We start from the raw sequence: 23,583 nt of genomic DNA on the forward strand, positions 1-23,583 counted from the left end.
TTTTTGTTTTTTGTTTGTTTTTTTTTGTTTTTTTTTTTTGTAATTCAGTGTTTTGCTATTTGGTAAACGTGGCAGATTTTTTTTTTTAATTTGAGATGTGGTGTGTAATAAACTATCAAACATAATCGTTTATATAATGAACATCAATTAATTTCAGCATGAGTAAAATTGTCTGTAATTTTGACAAGACGTGGTACGATCGATTGTCACCATGTAGCGTGATGGTTATCCTGTGCATAAGTCAAGCTGATCATTATACCCGCCGCTTGAAAAAATACATAAAAGCGGGTTATGGAGTGTATATATTGTTTATATTTATATCTGTTTAAATAATCATTTAAAATAGAATTAAACAGATTCATTATTGTATTATTGATGCAAACGTCTTTGTACGTTTCATTGATGGAACAGCCACTGATCAAGAAATCTGTACAGGCGACATGCCGACTGTAGTTCATGCAGTGATTAATGCAATGGGTTTTCTTAAGAAATGAAGGAGAAAATATTCAGTGGATGTAAATATATAGTGATCAAGGTGTCTGTCCGTCTGTTACACTCTGGGGTACCCATCTTTTATCCGCAGCTCCTCCTATACCACTGATTGAATTTGATGACACTTTCACAAAATGTTACTTTGTTAAATAGCTCCATTCTGTACCCTTTATTTTAATTATTTGATCGGACACATATTTCGGGTTTCCCATAGCGAAATATTGACACTGCCAGATTGAAAATGCTTCATGGTGTGCCATAAGGTTGGGGCCCCGGGATTAAACCTGAGAGTAAAAAACAACAACGATTTTCTGTTTAAACAAAAATGGTTCCCTATTATCCTCAGATAGTTTTTTTTTCAGTAGCCCATCATTTTTTCTTTGAATTATGCTTAGAATTTGCAATAAGATTTCGAAATTTTTGCAAGCAAAAGATGCTTTGGCTGCTGTTTAAAATATAAGAGCAGTTAAGGAAACCAACATTTTACAGAAAACTTTTCCTACTCCTCAAATCATTCGGTAATGTGGGAAAATCTACAACTGTAATTTTGAAAACCCAATCGCCTATGTACAAGATACATTGAAAATATGAGTGGGCTACTGTGAAAGATGTCAAAGAAGTTCAGACGAAATGACGATTGTTTGTATTTGCTTGACATGACCTGATTCTCTGAACTCGTCAAAGATTTTTCACAGAAGCTTAATCATATTTTAGATTGCTAGATTATTTAGAATTTGTTGGTGTGTCATGTAGATGTGTATTTAGGTTTTCACTGAGGGGTTGTTTGGAAGCTAAACAGACATTTGTTAATTAAAGAACAATTGCGACTCCTTTGTTTGTTGCCCAATCATTTAGAAACAAACATCTACGTTCAGGTATTGCTTAAAGGAAATTCAAAGTTGTCCAAAAAGTGTTCATGTTCTCTTTCACGGTATCTTTTAAGAATCTTCCTCTTTAGAACAAATGGGCCGGAAAACATGAAATTGTGTGAGGGCATTTTTCAAATTTGTTCCTATCAAGAGTCGTCGGGGATATTAGACTTGAAATAAAAAAGAAAACCTTCTCAAAAGCAGCAAAGCATTGGTATCATGACCCGATACAATGGAACAGGGCAACGACAGGAGTCAAAGTGATACACAGGAATTATAAAGGGGAACTTCCTCTCAAGAACAGCAAATTCATAAAAATATTAAGTCATTATGATACATTAATAATATAGAAGCATCCCCAGGTAGTGTAGATTTATGTACAAATATATTGGGGAAAGTGTAAATTTAAATTTGTTCAAATCATGACTCCCAAGAGTAGAATGGGGTCACAATGGGCAATCAATTTTACATAGGAATACATAGGAAAAAATCCTTTGAAGTCATATTCATGATTAGTCATATTTTTAAATGAGTTCAAATCCTAACTATCTTGAGGAGGGTAGGGCCATAACTGGTAAGTTTTCAAAGTTTTACATAAGAATATGTTGGCAAAAATCTACTGAGCGAGAACAAATGCACCATAGTTGCTCAGATCAAACGTTGTGACCCAAAGTCCTCTTCTTCAAATATTGAATTCATCTTTTTTTCATCTTGTTTTATTATATCACCCTGAAAGAAGGCCTGGCCTTGATTTGAACAAACTTGAATTCCCTTTATTCTAAGATGCTTAGTTTTATTGAAATTGGACTAACAGTGCGGTCTAAGTTGATGACAATAGTGAAGACGAAGGCAGACAGAAAATGAACGAGTGTCAGAAACGATATGTTGAGCTTAAAATTAAGGCGAGTTAAATTGAAAGCAGATAGACTGGTAGCCTCAATATAGGAAGATCGCTCAACATATCCTGTCCTCAATATAAAATAACTACTTAAAATATTTTCTGTCTTCACTATTGCATCAGTGCTAGAGCCACTCATTGTTTTCTGTCCTCAAAAGAACAATATCAGTTCACTCATATATCCTGTCCTCAATATAACAATACCACTCATTGAACTATTACTTGTCTTCACACGTAATGTAACATCAGGATAAAGAACAACTATATTTGCTCTCTGTCCAAATAATAAATTATGACTCGATAAACTTCACTCTTCATATGCCAAATGTAAAATTATATAATACATTAAGTAAAGTGACAAGACCATCGAAAATTTGAATTTAATTAATGTACCACCATACCCAACGGCTGATTTGTACTTTTTTGCTCAGATATACCATTTTAAAGCAATAATTTTTGTCTGATCGTAGATCATTCTATGGTTCAAATTTAAAATACATGTAATTGCATGAACAAAAATTTGTTAGAGCTGTATTTTCTATTCATTTGTCTTTTTTTTCATGTTAAACTCTACAAGGATCTGTGTCGTTTGAAAACTTTTAGGTAGAAACTTTGTAATCGAGTTAAAAGTTACGATAGCCAATGCTTTGAAAGATGCTTTAGGAAGGCAGATAATCATTAGAACAGTGCAAAATGTTTATCACGTCGCAATATTCACATTTCATGCGTGTAGTTTGCGGTGGTTTTTTTTCCAACTACTTACCGGAAAATTCATATTTTTAATTAAAAACTATAGGTACTGTGATCACTGAGCTCACTGAACATTCCCACCGCCCTGCCATATAATTATAGTGGAAAAGTCCCTGTTTGGCTCTTGGAAACCCAAAATGAATTGTCAGATCAAAAAGTAAGATAAGGAGGTGCACAATGGCACTATGTAACGAAGATTCTGTAAAAGTATCATTAAATTTCATTCAGTGGTATATAAGGAGTTGCAGATAAGAAATGGGTACCACAAAGCATAACAGACGGACGTACAGACAGACGGACGGACATACATCCTGACGGCTTTATACCCTCCCACTTTTCAAGCAGGGGGTATAAAAATGCCGGTTGACTAAATTTTGTCATTTCAGCAAAGGTGCTGAAAAAGTTAAAGACCCCTTAATGTCTCTATGATTGAATAAGAAAGCATATCTTTATATTTCTTCTGTGTAAAATTTACATAAATCTGACAAATAATTCTTTTTACAGAAACTGAAATTCTATTTCAAAAGGGAAAACACGAAAAAGCTTTCTTAATGCATGTAAAAAACATCAGATATATTGATGATTGATGTGTGGATTTAATTTTACGTTTCAGTTCGATGCGTACACTGGACCTTCCTTTGAGCGTTTTTTAGGAAGTGTATTTAACAAAAAAGAAAACTTTAAGTATGGTAATCAAAAAAAGAAAAAAAAAAAAAAAAGTATGCTAATCACTGAGCTCACACACTGGAACCTTACTCCAAAACGAGTATAATGGAAAGTCTTTCTTTTCAGTATGAAAATGAAACCATTTGAAATTTAAATCAAATTCAGTCACAGGATTAGGAGGTCAGGAGGCGTGAAAACAAAAGGTGTACCACTCAGTGGCGTAGCATCGTTTTAGAAAGTGGGGGGGGGCAGCCAGAGAGAGAAATTTTTTTTTACTTACCTGAAAAAGTTGACAAGCACAAAAAAAAAAAAAAAAAAAAAAAAAAAAGGAAAAAGTTGCCCGAAGGAGAAAATCCTATTTGGGGGGGGGGGGGGGGGGGGGGGGGGGGGGGGGGTTAGGTAAACTTTTTTTCAGTGTCAACTACTTTTAGTACCAATTCTTATACTACATTTTCGGTACATTTCTAAAAGTGGGTGGGCCAAACAGACTTTGAATTAACATTTCCTACAGTGTAAGTAAGGTTGGGAAAAAAAGTGGGGGGGGGGGGGGGCAGGCCCCCCCTGGCCCCCCGGATACTACGCCCCTGCCACTTACCACTTGATATGAATAATGTAAAAGTTTGCCATGGAAAACACTCAACATCTGTCCGAATGTAACATCAAATAGTTTTTGTAAAAAGTTATTAGATAATAGAAAGTCCTTCAGATGAAATACCAAATCGATCTAAGTAAGTAAGTAAGTAAGTAAATTTTATTTAAAGTCGGCATTGTATACAATACATAACAAGAAACATGAGCTCTGTAGAGCTCTTAAACCACTATCACAGTTAAAATATCACAGGAAAACATTTACAGCATAAATTAACATGCAAAAACACATGTACATATATACACATACAAATGACAAATAAAACGAATTTTAAGAATTTAACAAATTATAAGAATTTATTATTTCATTAGAATAAGTTAAAGAAAAAATAGACAAATTGAAAAGCAATACGATTGCATTAAGAGGAACAAAAATAAATATAACGTGAGTATTATAAATAAATAAATAAATAAAAGTTATATGATAATAATAAAAATTAAGCACTAAGTTTAATCCATAAATTCAGATAAAAAAATAACTAAATGTATTATTAATAATAATTATAATAAATAAATAAATAAATTTGAAAGTTTAGAAAATTAAAAATTCACACAGACATAGCTAAACCAAATTTGAGAAAGAAGAAGGGGAAAAAAATAACTAAAAAAAAAAAAAAAAAAAAAAAAAAATAATAATAATAATAATAATAACAGTAATTTAAAAATAATTTATGTTCCTCATCAATACACATCCTGCCTTGCCTTGTGATTGGGTCAGTCCCTACCTACATAGGCAAGATATGCATTGTTGTGAGGGTAAAGAAAAAAAAAATAGTAAAAGAAACACTAGAAAACTATGAAATAAAATGAGTTGGTATCATCAAAGCAAATGAAAGATTTCAAAAATAAATGAAAATTCAGCTGTTTCTAAACTAAGTGAATAAATAACAGATACGAGGGGCGTTCAATAAATAATGTCATTGGGGCTCAGAAAAAAGCAAACGACGCTTTTCAATGATTTAGTCTTCATGATTTTACTTATTAATCTCTTTCAATTCAAACACATGTCCGTAACATTTTTTATTCAATTTCTGATTGTTTTTAGAACTCATTTTTGGGTATGGCCCTTAGGATACTGGAAAATGGCAGATCCAATGATTTTCTGGACTTGTTTTTTTTTCCTTCTGAAAGGTTTTTTTTTCAAGTTTGGAAATAGAAACAAGTCAAAAGGTCAAAGATCTGGCAAATATTGTTAACGTGAAAAAACTTTAACTTTCTGTTTATCCCGTAAACCCCTTTACTCTTTAGGGCATGCGGGTTTGAACGCTGTCATGAAGAAATTCAATGCAGTGGGCTCCTGATTCTGGGTCCTTTCTCTGATAAACCTTTCGATTTCTGTGCAAAAAAACTGCTTTGTAGACACCTCCAGATATTAAACTGTCTCCCCGATTACGAATTTGAACAATAATACCACTCATATTTAAGAAAATTGCATAATAATCTGTTTCTGTGCTCTTGCATACCTTTGCTTTTGACAGACCTTCGCCGTTTTTATCAAGTACATCTTATGTTAAATTTTGTTTTAATGGTTTTAAGCAATAGATTCATGCTCCAATATCTGTTTGAATATAAAACAAACGTGGATTACTACAATTACTGGTATTTTAAAATAATTGTTAAGACTTTGGTACACGCTGTCGTTTTCACTCATTTATCAAAATATGGGGTGACCTTTGAGTACCATACATTTCTTTAAACAGTGTTTAGTACTCTTGATATGATGTCTATCAAATTTGCTACGTGTCTTAAAGTCAATCATACATCATCAAATATTATTTGTTGAAATTTGGCAAACAGTACATAAGTTGTTATAATTTTTGTTGGCAAGGACGTTATACATATTTTATGCCCATTATATAATTTTTTATCATTGAAATCCACCTGCTAATTTGTCTATAAAACAGGCGTCGGTTGCTGTAAATGTCACATATTTCAGTGAATATTTCTTTGGGATTTTTTACAAGTTTTACAGCAGCTTTAATGTAGCTTTTATTTTCACTCTAGTTTACTAATTCTTTACCATTCATTTATAATGCAGTGTCTCGAATAGCCCTTGTTTCCCAGCTTCTTACGATAAAACTATGTGATGAAAAGTGGTCACATAAACTGTTATAAATTCATTAAAGATTCAATAATGAGAGAAAGTCAAGCTTTTTGTCATATGACTACTATGTTGTATGTCATCGAGCTAATGACATTATTTATTGAACGCCCCTCGTAAATATTGTCTCATCAGCTATGCAGCCCCACGCTGTTGTTTCTGCAGGAACTGCATTTGCATTTTTCCCCCGTCCATGTCTCAATGAAAGTTTTAAATTGGCTGAGGGTGGAAAGTTCCCTAGCATGATTTGGTAGAGAATTCCACAACGTAGCAGCCACATAGCTGAATGACTGTTTTCCATACCTAGTGGTTCTTGGCCTAGGTAATTCGAGATCTATCTCTGTTTCATATAAATTAGTATTGCGTTTATCTGTATTGTTTATGATGCAGAAAGGCAATGTCCAATAATGCAAAACACCTTGTTCAAACAGGAAGGAAAAGTGTTATGATTATCAATAATTTTTTTATTATTATTAAAAAAAATAAACAGGAAATTTATTTTCAAATGCTTATTAATTCAAATCCAAACATAATTTTAGCCTTAGTTAATTAATAGTAGATTTGCCAATAATATATTTTGAAAACTTCTGATTAACAATCAATCGTTTATGGTTACACAAAAAATTTGAGATCAAGCAGAATACGATTTAATGTGTAGATATCCGAAAAAGTGGGTTTTAATTGATCTCCAAACATTGTTTCATAATTATCTTTTCTTTCCATTATTGTCCCCTGCTTTCGCGAAAGCGAGGGGACATTAAATCTCATTCGTCTGTCCGTCTGTCTGTCCGTCCGTCACAAAAACTTTAACCTTGCCCATAACTTTTGATTTAGTGGAGCTATGACTTTCATATTTCATATGTGTATTCCTTGTGACAATACATTTTTTGGGTACCACCAAATTTGACCTTTTGACCTTGACCTGGGAGTTTGACCCACTTTTACACAAAAATTCCAATCTTTTCTTTGGCCATAACTTTTGAATGGTAGGTACTAGGACTTTCATATTTCACATATGTATTCTTTGTAGTAAGACCTTTTATTGGATACCAACAACTTTCACCTTTTGACCTTGACCTTGGAGATTTCCGTACTTATGAAAAAAACTTTAACCTTGACATAACTTTTGAATGGTAAGGGCTAGGGCTTTCATACTTCATATATATATAATTCATGTGAGAAGACCTGTCATTGAATGCCAAGAACTTTGCCCCCTGGACCTTGACCTTGGAGTTTGACTTACTTTTCAAAAACTTTGACCTTGGCCACAACTTTTGAACAGTAGATACCAGGACTTTCATATTTTACAAATATATTCTTTGCGGCAAGACCTTTCATTTGATGCCAACAACCTTGACCTTTTGACCTTGACCTTGGAGATATTTTGTACTTATGAGAGAACTTTAACCTTGACCATAACATTTGAATGGTAAGGGCTAGGGCTGTCATACTTCACATACGTAATCCTTTTGAAAAGACTTTTCATTGAATACCAAGAACATTAACCCTTTGACCTTGACCTTGGAGTTCAGTGATAATTCTAAATAGATGACTTATCATAGGGCGTTCATATTAGACACTAAATGTCATAAAAAAAATGACATCTCACCCAAAACGACACCGAAAGCGGTGGACCACAATTCTTTGAATTTGCTTGTTTAAGTAAATACTTGTTATTTATTGCATATAGGTAGAAGTTGGCAACTCCTTTAACACACAACATATCCATCAAAAAATATTTTTTTTAATGTTGTTAACTACTTTATTGAAGTTCTATGATTATAAATACAAATATACAAACTTTATAAAAATGCTTTAAAACAATAAGTACAATATTTAAAATCAATTAATTTAATTTTTTTAACTGACTTACATACCACTGTTTGTACTGAAATACCTGAGTGGAACATTCTTAAAAATATAATATTGTATTCAAAACATACCCTATATTGCTTTGGTTCAAAAATGGGAAAGAGAATATAAAATAAGGTCACTATGAACATCAAAGTCAAAAAATTTCCAATGAAGAATAGTTTTTATGACTATGTAATGTATGAATTTTGCCTAAAATGATTAAAAAGTATAAATATTAACACAAATAAGAAATAGTAGAGTCAAGGTAATAGGGAAGGTGAAGGTCTTTATAAGTTGTAATACTTGAATAGCTTTTATCAATTTATTTCCATGATTGAATTACAGCTAAACTATCTTTACACTATTAAAACAGATCTAAATGAAAGGTGTGGCAGTTTGACAATGGGTAAGAAGGAAGGATGAATGGACAGAAAAAGAACAAGACTAACACTATTTGCCATGCCACATATTCAAGATGAGGCCTAGAAATACTTAATCACAACATTCATGGCACCCGGTCCATCCACAAAATCCTGTCCATTTTTGGCTGGGAAAGATTTGACTCCTTCACAATAGCAGAAAATCATTTAATAATGCAGCAGATGTTGCTGATCAGACTGGTTTTTCCTTCAGGGTTTTCAGACAATATGTCCAGAAATGTAGACACCGACCTCTCATTTGATCTCATTTTAGGAAAGTCATGCTATCAAATGATTCATCTCTCATGACGACGTTTTGCTCGAGCAGCTGAAAGATTACATGTACAAAATCATTTTCTATAAACTTTAGAAAAACAGCAAATAATGTTAAAGTATCATTATATAATGACAAAGTTAGTATCACATTATAATGTTAATGTATCAGCAAATAATGTTCAATTCTTCCTACTCTGGGTCAACAACAATTGCTCAAACATATGTTCTTGTTTTTTGTTTTGTTTGTTTTTCTTCCTTTTTGCTGATTATATTTTATTTATTATATAATTATTATTTTTCCTATCCATTTGTTAAATTATATATATTTTTTCTTATCATTTCTCTCTCTCTCTCTCTCTCTGAATAAATTCTAAATATGTACCAATTGATAATCTACTCTTCATACATTTTTTCAATGTTTACATGTACTTGTAATTGTACCTTGACCTATGGAGAGAACGATCATAGGCATTTATGCCTGCTGTTCAATCCATTTCTATATATGAATAAAATATATTTTAAACTAAATAATGTTCAAGTATCAGTATATATTGACAAAGTATCAGCATATAATGTTTGTCAGCATACCAGTATAATGAATGTCTTCCACATAAGGTAGCTGAGGCATTCCATAGATAACAAATTAATGAGAAAACCATTCTTTTAAGTTTGTCATTTTCAAGTGGTTTGAAGCAATAGCACTTTTGGGAACTAAAGGGGAAGGATCTTTCAAAAATGTTTCTCAAATATTTAATCTGAGGTCACTAGTCACATATTGTACATTATTAGTGCTTTCCATTTTTAAGTTATCATATTTGTTTACAAAACTTACCTTTAATAAAGCCATTTTATGATTAGTCCCCAGTCCTTGATTGGGAACAAATGCAGTAGTAGCATTCTAGCCTGACTTTTATATTGCAACTTTTGTCAAGGGTTTGTGTAGAGGAATGATATCATAAGACCTTGGCATTGTGAAGATAGGAAGTGCCTATGCATATCTTATTTTGTATTTACAATAAGAAAATAGAAATAAAGCTTTCACTACAGACAAACCCACCTCTTTCTGACATTTGCCTTACAGACTTTGGGGTACCCTCTATTCCATTCCTGCTGTACAAAGTGGAAGCAGAAGACTTTGATCTGCTCCTACTAGCAGTGGATTTTTGGCCTATGTAATCAGACTTGATGGTCTTTTTCTTCCTTCCTTTTTGTGATACCTTTGCTTTAAGGGTATTTGAATCTCCATTTACAACAATCTTTGAAGTTGACTTTTCTTTGGAGATGGATGATTTAATTTGGTTCTGATTGAAGTCTTTTTCTTCCTTTTTTTTAATTCTTTTTCTTACAACTGCAGATTCACTTTTGCTTAATTCCGATGGACTGTCCAGCTTTCTGGATTTGTTTGATGACTTTTTAAGTGATTTTGCTGTTGATTTTGTTGAAGATTTTGCTGCCTTCTGCTTAGACTCCCTGCCTTCTGCTACCTGAAGCTTCCTTCTTGTCACAGTCTCTGAACCTCCATTTTCTTCACCTGACTTCTCTGATTCTATGTCTTTCTTCATTTTCTAGCATATAAAAAGTACATGTATTCACTTCAAAATAAAATGTAATTGTTCTGTAGCATTTACTCTTTTACTCTTTATAATTTTCCACCAGTTCAATGAATTTAATGCTGATATCTGTTCACTCCAATTGTTCATTTTATAATTACTTTGCAGGGGCAAATTAATCCAGCAAATTTTGAAAAAAGGAGGGGGGGGGAGGGGGGTCCAGGTCAGTGCCACCAATACTCATGCATAGAATCGCACCATATATGGGTTTTTGAAGCCCATAGCAACAGTTTTCAAAGGGGGCAACCTCTGAACAGCTTTCCATGCATATGCAAGAAAATATGATCATGTGACCAACTGCATGTCATTAAAAATTGAAATTCAATTTCACTATCATTGTTACATAAGAAAGACATCAGCAAATGTAAATAAATATTATTGAATTATATCACACACTTGATGAACTTTATCATATTCCTACCTTTGCATTACTCTTGGCCACTTTTGAGCTTCTCTTTAGCTGCCTGACTTTGATTTCTAAAATGTGTACGTCAAATGTTATCATTAACAGAGAAAAACGTTAGAGTATTTATGCTCTTTAAAAAAAATTACAGCCATTTTCAAACAGAAGTTAACCATTTAAACCTCTTTGTTGGTATAAAATAAGTAACATCAACAAATCAAAAATATTAAGAATAGCCAGAAGTACATCTCTTATAAAAGCTTTCAGGACAGTCAAGAACTGTCACTTTGAAGATCATTCCATAAAAACACATCCTCCATATAAAGTTAAATGCACAGTGATAAATACTATGATATGGCCACCCATCTTTAAAAAAAAGTTTGGTTGCCCTCTCTCAACCAACTGGCTTAAAATGGACCCATTTCGTTTTATTAACATTCCAGGACATGATTTTTTTTTTCTTTCTTTTTATTCCTCTTCTTCAATCAATAAATATGTTGAAACTTTCTGGAATTTTTTCCCCTATCTACCGCCCCAATACTTTTACCTTGAGTCAGGAGAGGGCAAACAAGCATTATTTTAAAGATGGCCTAAGATGTTTTTTTTATAAACATATAGTGATACCATTTGGAACCAAGGGTCCTGGATTGCCATGAAACCATATAGTTCTTTTGTTGTGGTCCGCCATGTTTTCCATGCCTTCTTTGTAGTAACACTGGAGCCATTCACAGAACTTGGAATAGTCTGGATCTCTCCCCTCTGGGTCGTACCCTGTCCCTCCTGGAAGATTTAATGTTTTAACAATACCTTATCATTTCAGTTTTACATGATATTTATTGATATTCCTATATTTTCTCCATCTTAATTTACATTTACTTCAGAAGTAATCACTAAATTCAAATTTCATTATAATTGTGTTTAATTAATAGTATCTATATTCAAAGGCATGAGGCTGATTTTAAAAAACAAGAGGCCCAGGGGCAACATCGCTCACCTGAGCACATCGGCTAGGAAAATGCACAAATCAGATCAGAATTGAAAAGTTGACTGAGGTAATGTGGTGGGGTGGGGGGCTTGAATTCTAATACTATTTGAGAATGCCTTCATATCAATTCTGCATTTAACTTATTGAGAGAGTTCTTGAAAAGAAAATTTTTAAAGATTTTTCCTTTATATTCCTATGTAAAACTTTGATCAGCCATTGTGGCCCCACCCTACCCCCGAGGCCTTGATTTGAACAAACTTGAGTGTACACTATCTGAGGATGATTCAACATGAGTTTCATCTTTCCTGTCCCAATGGTTCTTGAGAAGAAGATTTTTAAAGATATTTTCTATATATTCCTATGTAAAACTTTGACCAGCCATTATGGCCCCACCTTATCCCCGGGGGTCATGATTTGAACAAATTTGAATGTACACTATCTGAGGATGATTCAACATGAGTTTCATCTTTCCTGTCCCAATTAATGGTTCTTGAGAAGATTTTTAAAGATATTTCCTATATATTCTTATGTAAAACTTTGATTGGCCATTGTGGCTCCACCCTACCCCCGGGGGCCATGAATTGAACAAACTTGAATGTACACTATCTGAGGATGATTCAACATGAGTTTCATCTTTCCTGTCCCAGTGTTTCTTCAGAAGAGGATTTTAAAGATTTTTTCCTATATATTCCTATGTAAAACTTTAATCGGCCATTTTGGCCCCATCCTTGACCCGGGGGTCATGATTTGAACAAACTTATATCTACACTACCTGAGGATTCTTCAACATGAGTTTCATCTTTCCTGGCCCAGAGGTTCTTAAGAAGATTTTTTAAAAATGCCAATAATCTTCACTAATTCATAATTATATATCTCCCCTTGGAAGAGGGTGTGGCCCTTCACATTATATTACAATAAAATATGTTCAAATCAAACAAACTTGAATCTCCTTTACCCAAGGATACTTTGTACCAAGTTTAGTTGAAATTGGTCCAGTGGTTCTTGAGAAGAAGATGAAAATGTGAAAAGTTTACAATGCCAACGACGACAACGATGACAGACAGCAGACAAATTTTGATCAGAAAAGCTCACTTGAGCCTTCGACTCAGGTAAGCTAAAAAACAATAAAAAGAATAGTCTCCTTTCCACATATCAATGCAGGGTAATATGTACAGCTTTGTACCAAGTTTGCCATCGTGCAAGTTTGCTAAACGTCCATATAACCATTCAGAGAGAGAGACATAGTTGCAGTGACATATTACAGCTGAGGATACATCTTTGTTTTGTTTTCCCTATACATAAGCTGTATCTATGATGGATTGTAAGATGACAATTTTCTGACTACCTAGATTGATCACTTCCTGAGGCAGGATGTGGCAGAGCTGTAGAATGTCAGGGGTCTCTGTCTTCAGTAAATTCTCAGATCCTTCCCCACTCAGAGGTTCCAGTACTGATCTAGCTGACACAAAAGGTGGTATCCCTGCCCTTAAATAATTCATCATAAACAGTAGTTAATATTAAATATACACTGCACAAACACAGACATGCAGGCCAACATCAGCTGGTCATTTCAATCATCATAAACACAAACACAGACAGGGACATTACCTAGTAACTTCAATCACCATGCACACAAACATGTATTAAATCATGTTCTTTTACCTGTATAGTATTTCAGCTCTCAAGTAATTTCCTATTCCATTGAAGTATGTCTGGTTCAATAGAAATTCACATATTGGTTTGTTGAAAACTGAATTCTTCATATTGTCCAGAACATTCTTCCTACAAAATAATTCTTTTTATTTATGTACATGTATATCAGTGTATAAACATGTAAAAATATTAGTCTACATTTACAAATGTACAAATGCTCTGATTTTCAAAGCTCATGAAATACCATATATATCAGAAATCTGCAATAATTTTCAGATCATTTCTGTATCTTCAAATGTATGTTGAATGTACATCACTACATGTATAATTATTATACCCCCCACTTGAAAAGCAATAGTAAGTAAAAGAAATAGTAATTGTGATGTCCGTCCCTGTACGTCTGTCTGTCTGTCCATCTGTTAACATTTTAGGGTATCCATCCCTTACCAGCAACTCCTCTTATACCACTGAATGAAATTTGATGAGACTTTCAGAGAATCTTTATTACATAATGCCTTTGTGCACCTCCTAGCTAATTTACTTTTTGATCCGACACATTTTTTGGGTTTCCCGGGCCATATAGCAAAACATGGACACGCAGACTTTATATTCATATGGGAGGCAAGGGGGGGGGGATATCATTTAGTGAGCTCATTGCTGACAGTACCTCTAGTTATATTATTTTTTATTTTATATAGAGGGGGTATAATTTTTCGATATTTAGCTTATTTGGCAACTTATTGATAAAAATTCAAGTACGTCTTGTGATTTACCTAAAGGCCAGGTACTCAAACAGAACACATGGACCTCTCTCTTTTGACCATTCACCGCCCACCTGCCATTTCCCAAATCTTCTGTAGTCAACAAAGCTTAACACCATCTTCGGTTCTTCTTTAGTGAAGAAATTCAAATGTGCGTGCTTCTTCAGTTCAGTTGCTTCATAAAAATCAAACTTCCCTGACATGCCAAACTGGAATACGATGTCCAGAGATCTGCTTTTATTGAGTGATTTATTGTCCTTGCACATGGTGTTTAATGTAAGTTTCATTTCCTTACCCCTGGAGGTAGCGGAGATCGTGTACTCGTCCTCAAACTCCACATCGGCATGTTTACTCACCTCCGATTTAATTATCGGGCCTTTAAAAACTCTTCCTTTACAGACAAGATTAACAAACTTGCTGGCAAGATGCAGCTCTGGACCTTCTGGCATGATTTTGGCTTCTGACACGAGTTCACCACCATGTGCTAAAGCTGTGTGTTACACAACTGTTTACCTCAGAGAATTATGGGAATTTTTGCTCATGCAACCGGAAATGAAATATCGCGGGAAATTCAGTCACTGAGAAAACAGCAGACATGCCTCGCGCAAGAAAACGAAGAGCCAAAGGCACAGCAAATATTTCACCACCTGAAACTGCGGAGAATTGTTTGCTAAAAGATTACGACGACAATATTACAAAAACTTTGGCTACAGCTGAAGACTTCGTTGTAAATAATCCTCCCTCACTGATGGGGATGCTGTACGGAGACTTGCCGCCATCAGTTGTTTGGAAAGTTTTGGTGAGATTTAGCTCCAGACATAATTGATAAGAGGGAGCGTGTTAGCTTTTAGCTTTTATATAATTAAAATAAAATCATATGCTAAAAAAATTAAAGTTAAAAAAAACGCATATTGCAAGGGGACGGAACATCCTGAGGGGGGGGGGGGGGCTGGCAGATTTTTGAAAATAAATAATCTGTCCTCGACCGACAAGAAAATAAATTATTTGTCCCTGCACAGTTCTATGCCCCCCTCCCTCCAAAAAAAACAAAAACAAAAAACAATATATTCAAAGTTTTGGACTTTGATATTTCCTTTTTCCAGTGACAAAAAATATTATTAAATATATCATTGATTATTGGAAATAAATAAAATGAATAAATCTGTCCTTCACGGACATGGAAATAAATTATCTGACTAAAAAAAAATTGCTAGCCTGCCCCCACCCACCCCCCAAATCTAATGGTCTCCCCCCAACGAAATACTAGTAACTACTCATCCATATGCACCTGATATGTATGGATACCCCCTCCACACATCAAACCTGAGAAGACTCGCTCGGGCCCTTGCATTTTCCAAAAAAAAAAAAAGTCATTGAGTCTTACTTTGGGAATTTAATTCATGGTTGTATCTGAAAATCATCAAACTTGGTCAGTTGTATCTTAGTTCTCAGAGTATGTTAAATTAAAATAGGTCATGGAGACCTTTTGGAATTTCAAGATTTCACTTAATATTTTGGATACTAATAGTGAGAAGGTTATACAATTTATCAGAAGAGTAATTCTAAGCCATGTGTGTGTTTATTTAATCTTGAACACTAAATGCTTATTAAGATTTTTTTTCAGTATCTTGTCAATCGTCAGATCAGTTCTGAGGAAGAATGCACCCTTCTGTGCTTGCTGACAGATTACTTGGCAGGAGAATGTGTTGACCTTGGACTCCTAAACCCTGGCCACAAGTACAACACGCAGACACATGTCTTACTAGAAGAGGTAGCCAATGCCTGGAATAATGTTCTACAACAACCTCGTGTGTTCAAAGGTTTGTAAGTTAAAACAAATATCTTGTATATCAGATCTCAAATTTTGTTAATTATACCCCCCGCAAACGAAGTTTGGGGGGGTATATAGTAGGGCTGTATCAATATATCGATATATCGATACGTATCGATATTCAAGAAAAATATCGTATCGAAAAATAACTTCCAATACGTATCCACACACATTTTTTCTTTATGTTCTGTTTAAAAGATGGTGAATTGTCAACAAAGATTATATTTTACTTTTTTGGATTAAAAAATTCAATAATTATATAATTTCTAAGGAAATAACAAAGTTTTTATCAATATTACAAAATAAAAAGAGAAATTTATTTGAACATGTTGATTTAACTGTCATCAAAAGTTTTAATTGAAGTGTTATTTTTAAAGAAAATGAGACAAGAACTTTAAAATGGGTAATAAAACAGTTAATTGTTATGAAATGTATGCATTAAAATGATTTAGAAGCCTTTTCTAATAGACTTCTTTTAGAATTCAATATATCGCATATCGCTTTAAAAAATATTGTATCGTATCCAGGGATTTATCAAGGCTGTTTTTACTACCGGTAAACGGTACCTTTCCCCTCTTGAAAAAGGTGAAAAATTCCCCTTTTTCAGATCGAAAATTCTCCGATTAAACGGAGAATATTTAAAACATCGTACTGAAATTTTCCGTTTTTGTCCGATTGAAGTTTAACAGCATATCCTAATTCACCATCCTAGTCATTCAGACGCTTTTAAAAGAGAGAGTAGATTATTTAAGCTTCTATTTGATATTGATCGGTAAACATGTGCCATGTCCATGATGTCAAAATATACGTATGCGATTGCAGAGTTAAGAAAAGTGTAGATGAGTAAGATGGAGCTTAAATCACTATGAATATGGAAGAATGGAGTAACAACAAAAACAATGTTAGTAGTGAAACATGAAAAACAGAATTGATTTGTGATAGATACTGAGAGAAAAAATTAAATAAAGAATCGACCTGGTTTAAATTTTTTTCTTGTTATTTAATATTTTGTCTCAAAAGTGAAGTTTTTGTGGCCTTTGTAAAGGTCTACAAATGACCCTCAGAAGCTCTAAGAATGCACGATTTTGCTCCATTTATTTTAAAATTTTCCGGGGGGGGGGGGGGCATAACACCCAGGAATTATATGACGCCTCTGGCGCTCAGATCAAGCCTGCGGCTCTCATTTTCCCCCTTTACATATAAAACGGTAGTAAAACAAAATAGCTAGATAAATCCCTGGTATCGTATCGAAAATTTTGGCTCAATACACAGCCCTAGTATATAGGACTCACCTTGACCGTCTGTTTTTGCAATCGTGACCGGTCCATATCTTTCTTACAGAGGGACATTAGAATCTACTACTCCACACAAAGATTGCCCATGACCTAAGGGTGTTTCATGACCTTGACCCAAGGTCATTTGGGGAAGTTCAAGGTCACTGGAAGAAAAATTTCATAATTCGTGTCCGGTCCATATCTTTCTTATGAATAAACTTAGTAGGTTCTCATTTCATACAAAGATTGCCCATGACCCAAGGGTGTGTCGTGACCTTGACCCAAGGTCATTTGGGGAAGTCCAAGGTCATTGGAAGAAAAATTTCATAATTCGCGTCCGGTCCATATCTTTCTTATGGATAAACTTGGTTGGTTGTCATTTCACACAAAGATTGCCCATGACCTAAGGTAGTGTCATGAGCTTGACCCATGGTCATTTGGGGAAGTTCAAGGTCACTGGAAGAAAAATTTCATAATTCATGTCCGGTCCATATCTTTCTTATGGATAAACTTGGTAGGTTCTCATTTCACACAAAGATAGCCCATGACCCGAGGGTTTGTTATGACCTTGACCCAAGGTCATTTGGGGAAGTTCAATGTCACTGGAAGAAAAATTTCATAATTCGTGTCTGATCCATATCTTTCTTATGGATAAACTTGGTAGGTTGTCATTTCAGGCTTAAAAAAAAAATGTTTGTTTCCTGTAACATTCCCAAAAAATCAAGGGTCGGTAGGTCGGGGAATTTTTTTTTTTTTTTTTTTTTTTTTTTTTTTTGCTTATGAATGGTCAAACATCCCCGGACTGAAAATATCAGGTGTTATATTTACAGTGGACACCCAACATGGCATCCAAAATGGTTGCCTACCTCAGAAAACAAACTTCAGGAAGTTGTAGGGGGAAACTATTGTTACAATAATGATTACTCTTTATATTTAAGATAAATGTACACTTAGTTGACATATTTTATGTCTCAACTTAAGCTACAAGCTATTTTTTTAATTTAATAAATGGAATCAGCTGATTGATTAAACGAAGTTTTGCCATTTGTCAGGAAAAAAAATCCACCCGGGGATTATTTGAATGGGTCGGTCGGGTTACAGGAAACAAACATAATTTTTTTCTTAGGCCTCACACAAAGATTGTCCATGACCGAAGGGTGTGTCATGACCTTGACCCAAGGTCATTTTTGGAAGTTCAAGTTCATTGGAAGTAAAATTCATAATTTGTGTCTGGTCCATATCTTTCTTATGGATAAACTTGGTAGGTTCTCATTTCACACAAAGATTGTCCGTGATGGAAGGGTGTGTCATGACATTGACCCAAGTCATTTTGGGAAGTTCAAGGTCACTGGAAGAAAAATTTCATAATTTGTGTCTGGTCCATATCTTTCTTATGGAAAAACTTACTTCTGAAAAACTCAGCGGGGGTTATTTTGTCCCGTTTGGACAGTTCTAGTTTTCATTGCAGTCTTCTTAAAGGTACTTGGACACAGATTTGAAGTCAATATTTTCTCTATAATATAACGACTTATATATTTAAATAGCATTTCACACAAAAATTAGTTAAAAATATTATTTCATTTAAAAGTTATGAAAACTTCAAATTTTTTGGTGGGTTTGATTGACATATCCTTGTACTTTCACAAATTTTAACCTTATTCTTAATCCTTAAGAAAAGTGGCAATCTTGTTGTGTATTAATGAGGCCAAAATAAAAAATAATCTTGTTTCCTGCTACCCGACCTACCCTATTTTTTTGCACCCGACCCTTAAGTTTTTTTGGGCTTTTGGGGGAAAAATTCAAAATTTTAGGAATTTCATGTTTCAAAAGTGAAAAAAAAATTATACTCAAGTTGTATTACATGAAATATATTTATAGAATATGGACTTACATAAAATTCCACTTGAGTTGTGCATCAAAAGACATGGAATTTCATTTAAAAAGATAATATCTACCTGGCTATGACATGTTTACCGTAATTTTTGGGTTATAGGTCGATGGGGTATATAGGTCGAAAGGCTCATTTTCAGCCTTAATTTTTGAAAAATCCTAAGATAGGACGAACTTACTATATAGGACGAGGCTTTGTTTCCCATTTTCTAAAGATGCTTACGCAGATACAACGTATCAGAGCAGGTAAACCCTAAAATTACCGGGGTTATTCCGTGACATAAACGTATCAAGAAATTAAACAGGTATTTTAATGAGTACAGAATTTAAATAAAGTTTTTTTTTTTTTTAAAAAAGCAGCTAAAACTTCTTTGAATTGTGTTACTACTTATCTTTTTCCAACTTGCCTGTTCAATGCCTCTGTAGTTTCACACCGTTGTTAAATCAAAGGCATAAATAACACGTAAGTACATTATTATTTTACAGCTATAATATTCGGGAAATACCCGAGACCAAAGAAAAGTAATTCCGATTTCAGAACAACTTGGACACATTCCTGTTAACTTTATTCAGACATTATTTACCGGTTGACGACAATTACTTCGATATCCGCCATTTTTATTTTTCTTCTCCAGGGATTCGCTAAAACACGCAAATGACCATTGAATGTATATATCAAGCAACAGTAAAGAATTGAAATCATATAAACACTCTAATAAGTTTAATTTATAAATTTAATTGAGAGTACATTCACAATTTGACTGTCAACATGAATTTCACGGCTTTGTTTGTTCAATGATGTGTAACACTAATACCCTCAAGAATGACAAAGCCATAATTCATCATATTTATATGGGAGCATGCTCATGTAGTGTAGATTCAATAACGGCACGTGGGTTTGTTATAATCATGCCCCGCAGGTTTAAACCAACTGAACACAGGTGTTACACCTTTGTGTACACAGTGTAAATCCCTTTATCTTTCAGACAATTAAAATTCTGTTAGAAGCCAATCTTTGCATGCCGGTAATTCAATGTAAATTATATTTCTGTCACCCGTATTTATTGCTAATTCTTTGCTTAAGACAATAAAAAATATTTAATATACTATTTCAATTTATCGCTACTAAGAAATGGTAAAAACACTACAGTTGTGATCTTAAAATTTTTTCCATATTTTAAATTTTGATACGGTTGCGGTTTTACTTTTAGTAAACGGTAGCGACTTCCTAACTTCACAAGATGGATACCGCATGATGTTAATGGATAATACGTTGAGGAATTATTTAATAGATGAAGCAATGTTGTTTTCCTTTGTCATCAACGGATAATTAATGGAATTTATTTTGTAAGAAAGCTATAGAATAAATATTTTACTGTTTACCTGGGCATTAATTTTTTCTGCGTAAGATAATGAAAAAAGTTATGAAAGTGGCACAGATTTGCTTTGAAATTGACGTAAATTTTTATTATTGATTTTGGGGCATTTTTCGTAAACTTGAGCCTTAGAAAGGTCGAATTCGTATATTGGGCGACCCCAGCGGTTCTGAGAAAAAAAGTATCGACCTATAACCCGAAAATTACGGTAATTTGGTTTTATAGTAGTTCATATCCAAAAAATACCGTTGGAAAAAAAAAATAAAATTAAAAAATAAAATAATTTTCCTACCTACCTACCCTATTTTTTTCTGGCTGGTAGCAGGAAACAAGACTATTATTTTTTTGGCCTGAGAAATATTAAAACTTTTATCCAGAAAAATGATTTTATTCAGAGTAAAATTGTTAGAAAGCAAAACTCCTTCACAAGTATCGTCACTCCGAACTAAGAGTTGCGTTCAGAGTTTAGCAAATCGAGCACACTCGTGTTATGCACACAGTTTTTGTAAACAGGGCACGAGTTCTGTTATTGTTGATGTTAATAATTCTACGGGCGCGTTCAAACGTCACAGTCTGCTTACCACAACTGCACGGACTGACAATAGATTGCGTGTTTGTTTTGCTTTCGAACATGTCTACTCTGAATTTTCTGGATTATAGTATTAATATTTTTCATTTATACACAACAAGATTGCCACTTTTCCCTAAGGATTAAGAATAGAATTAATTTATGAAAGTGCAAGGATGTGTCAATCCAACCTGCCAAAAAATTTGAAATTTTAATATCTTTTATAGGAAATAAGATTTTTAATTAATTTTTGTGTGAAATGCTATTAAAGTATATAAGTTGTAATATTGTAGAGAAAATAATAACTTCAAATCTGTGTCCAAGTACCTTTAAAAACTTTTCGGAGACACTTTGACCAGCGGGGCTAGTGAATTTGACATATTTACTAGCCAGAAATTTTTTTTTTACTAGCCCTCTGATTGATAATGATATGTTTTATTCAAGTTAATTCAACCAAAACAAAAAAATCTCAAACCACTAAAATAAACCCCATGAAATCAGTGAATTTTAGAGATGTCAACTTGGTAGATATTTGATAATCGGTTTCTCAGACTTCAGTGTTTTCCCTAAGAACAGGCTACCGGCCAAATTGATCGCTTCAATTGAAAAAAATGCTGCTTTGAAATAAAAATTTATTTTTAGGTCTACAGAGAATTTGTTCAGGGGTGCGCAGTTAGAATAATCAATAACTAGCCCACGGTCTAGTGGCAGCTATAAAGTTACTAGCCCCAAGTGAAAAGTTAATAGCCCAAATATAGGGGCAAAAATTAAAATAAAAAACTACACGTTGAAAAGAAATTAATTGTTGAAAAAGTCAGGGTACTGAGGTCATTCTTTTTAAAATTAAAGTTTAATTCTCACTATGAAATTGAATCATGTATAAATTATAATGAAAGAAGATTAAAATGAATTTAAATAAATTATCTTCCCTTTTTCTGAACATTGCACTACTCAGCCTCACTGCTCATTTAGAATGAAATTTAATTTATTTTGTTTTCATCTTAAATCATTAAATACACTATAAATATATTTTATGTGAGTCATAAAACACTTATCTTTCAGTTGATTGAGTGATCGTAAATAATTTAATGAGATATCTGCATGTATTTACCATAAACGAAAGAATAGAGGAAATTCGGATTAGGAAAAAACGATCGTTTTTGGAAGTAAATAAGTCAGGTAGTGCTGCAAAACAGATAAGATTATGGAGATTTATTGAGAGTAGGAGCATGTTGTCAGAAAAATTTTCACTGGTTGGGAATTTGATAGCAAAAACGAGTGAAAATACAGGTTGTGCTTCTCATGTATTGCGTGTGTAGTTATAATTTTTACTAGCCCGACGGGCTACCTCCATGCAGAAAATCACCAGCCCGACCCCAAGGAATGGTAGCCCCAGGCGTCGGGCGATGCTAATTGCACACCCCTGTTGTTCATAAACCTTAGCTTCTAGCCTGTTACAACTGATCTCTAACCCTTTACTTTAAAATAAAGGGAAAACACTGGACTTTTTTAGCTCAAGTGAGCTTTTCTGATCAAAATTTGTCCCTTGTCTGTCGTCGTTGCTGTTGTTGTCTTAAACTTTTCACATTTTTGTCTTATTCTCAAAAACCATTGAGCCAATTTCAACCAAACTTTCCAAAAAGTATCTTTTGTTAAAGGGGATTCAAGTTTGCTCAAATGAAGGGCCATGCCCTCTTCCAAGGGGAGATAATTAGGAATTGGTGGAAAAAGTAATGGCATCTTTTAAAAATTTTCATCTCAAGAACCACAGGGCCAGGAAAGATGAAACTTGTGCAAAAAAATCCTCAGGTAGTGTAGATTCAACTTTGTTCAAATCATGACCCCTGGGGGAAGGATGGGGCCAAAATGGGGATCAAAGTTTAACATAGAAATAAATTAGAAAAATCTTTAAAAATCGGCTTTAAAGGACAGCTGGGTCAGGAAAGATGAAACTCGTGTGAAAACATTCTCCAGGGATTGATCTGAGCCGCGCCATTGCGATTTCACGCATATTTTATTAAAATGACGCACTTTAAAAAAATATCGGGGCTAAACTGGCGCAGTTAAAAAGAAAATGATGCACAGTCTACCCTACCATCGGTCCTCGCTCACTTTCACATATTTTAAAGCCTTACACAGTTATCGTTCGCTGTTCAGTACGAAATAGCTTTGCAACATGCACAATGATTAGTTAAAAGTAATTAGGTCATATGAACGCTTGAAATTAGGGATTTTAATATGTACAAAAATGTGTTTGCA

General features: G+C 33.9%; 2 protein-coding genes across 2 annotated transcripts in view; one reads left to right on the forward strand and one right to left on the reverse strand.

Moving 5' to 3' along the window:
• Positions 1 to 8,181: 8,181 nt before the first annotated feature.
• LOC134249811 (endonuclease 8-like 1) lies at positions 8,182 to 14,903 on the reverse strand. The gene is made up of 7 exons (XM_062732182.1): positions 14,398 to 14,903; positions 13,634 to 13,753; positions 13,317 to 13,456; positions 11,611 to 11,766; positions 11,005 to 11,060; positions 10,031 to 10,538; positions 8,182 to 9,025 (listed from the first exon to the last, which is right to left on the reverse strand). The coding sequence occupies exons 1-7, from the start codon at positions 14,832 to 14,834 to the stop codon at positions 8,994 to 8,996; spliced, it is 1,449 nt and encodes a 482-aa protein (XP_062588166.1). The 5' UTR covers positions 14,835 to 14,903; the 3' UTR covers positions 8,182 to 8,993.
• Positions 14,904 to 14,965: 62 nt separating this feature from the next.
• LOC134249804 (uncharacterized) overlaps positions 14,966 to 23,583 on the forward strand; it is a 29,247-nt gene continuing 20,629 nt past the window's right edge. Inside the window, exons 1-2 of the mRNA XM_062732169.1 lie at positions 14,966 to 15,184; positions 16,010 to 16,205. Of these exons, the coding sequence (XP_062588153.1) occupies positions 14,981 to 15,184; positions 16,010 to 16,205 (400 nt within the window). The 5' untranslated portion in view covers positions 14,966 to 14,980. The remainder of the gene's footprint in view (positions 15,185 to 16,009; positions 16,206 to 23,583) is intronic.

Source organism: Saccostrea cucullata, unplaced genomic scaffold (assembly GCF_032062105.1).
Source record: "Saccostrea cucullata isolate Sc308-1 unplaced genomic scaffold, CSIRO_AGI_Scuc_v1 ctg160, whole genome shotgun sequence".
Taxonomy (NCBI): Eukaryota; Metazoa; Mollusca; class Bivalvia; order Ostreida; family Ostreidae; genus Saccostrea; species Saccostrea cuccullata.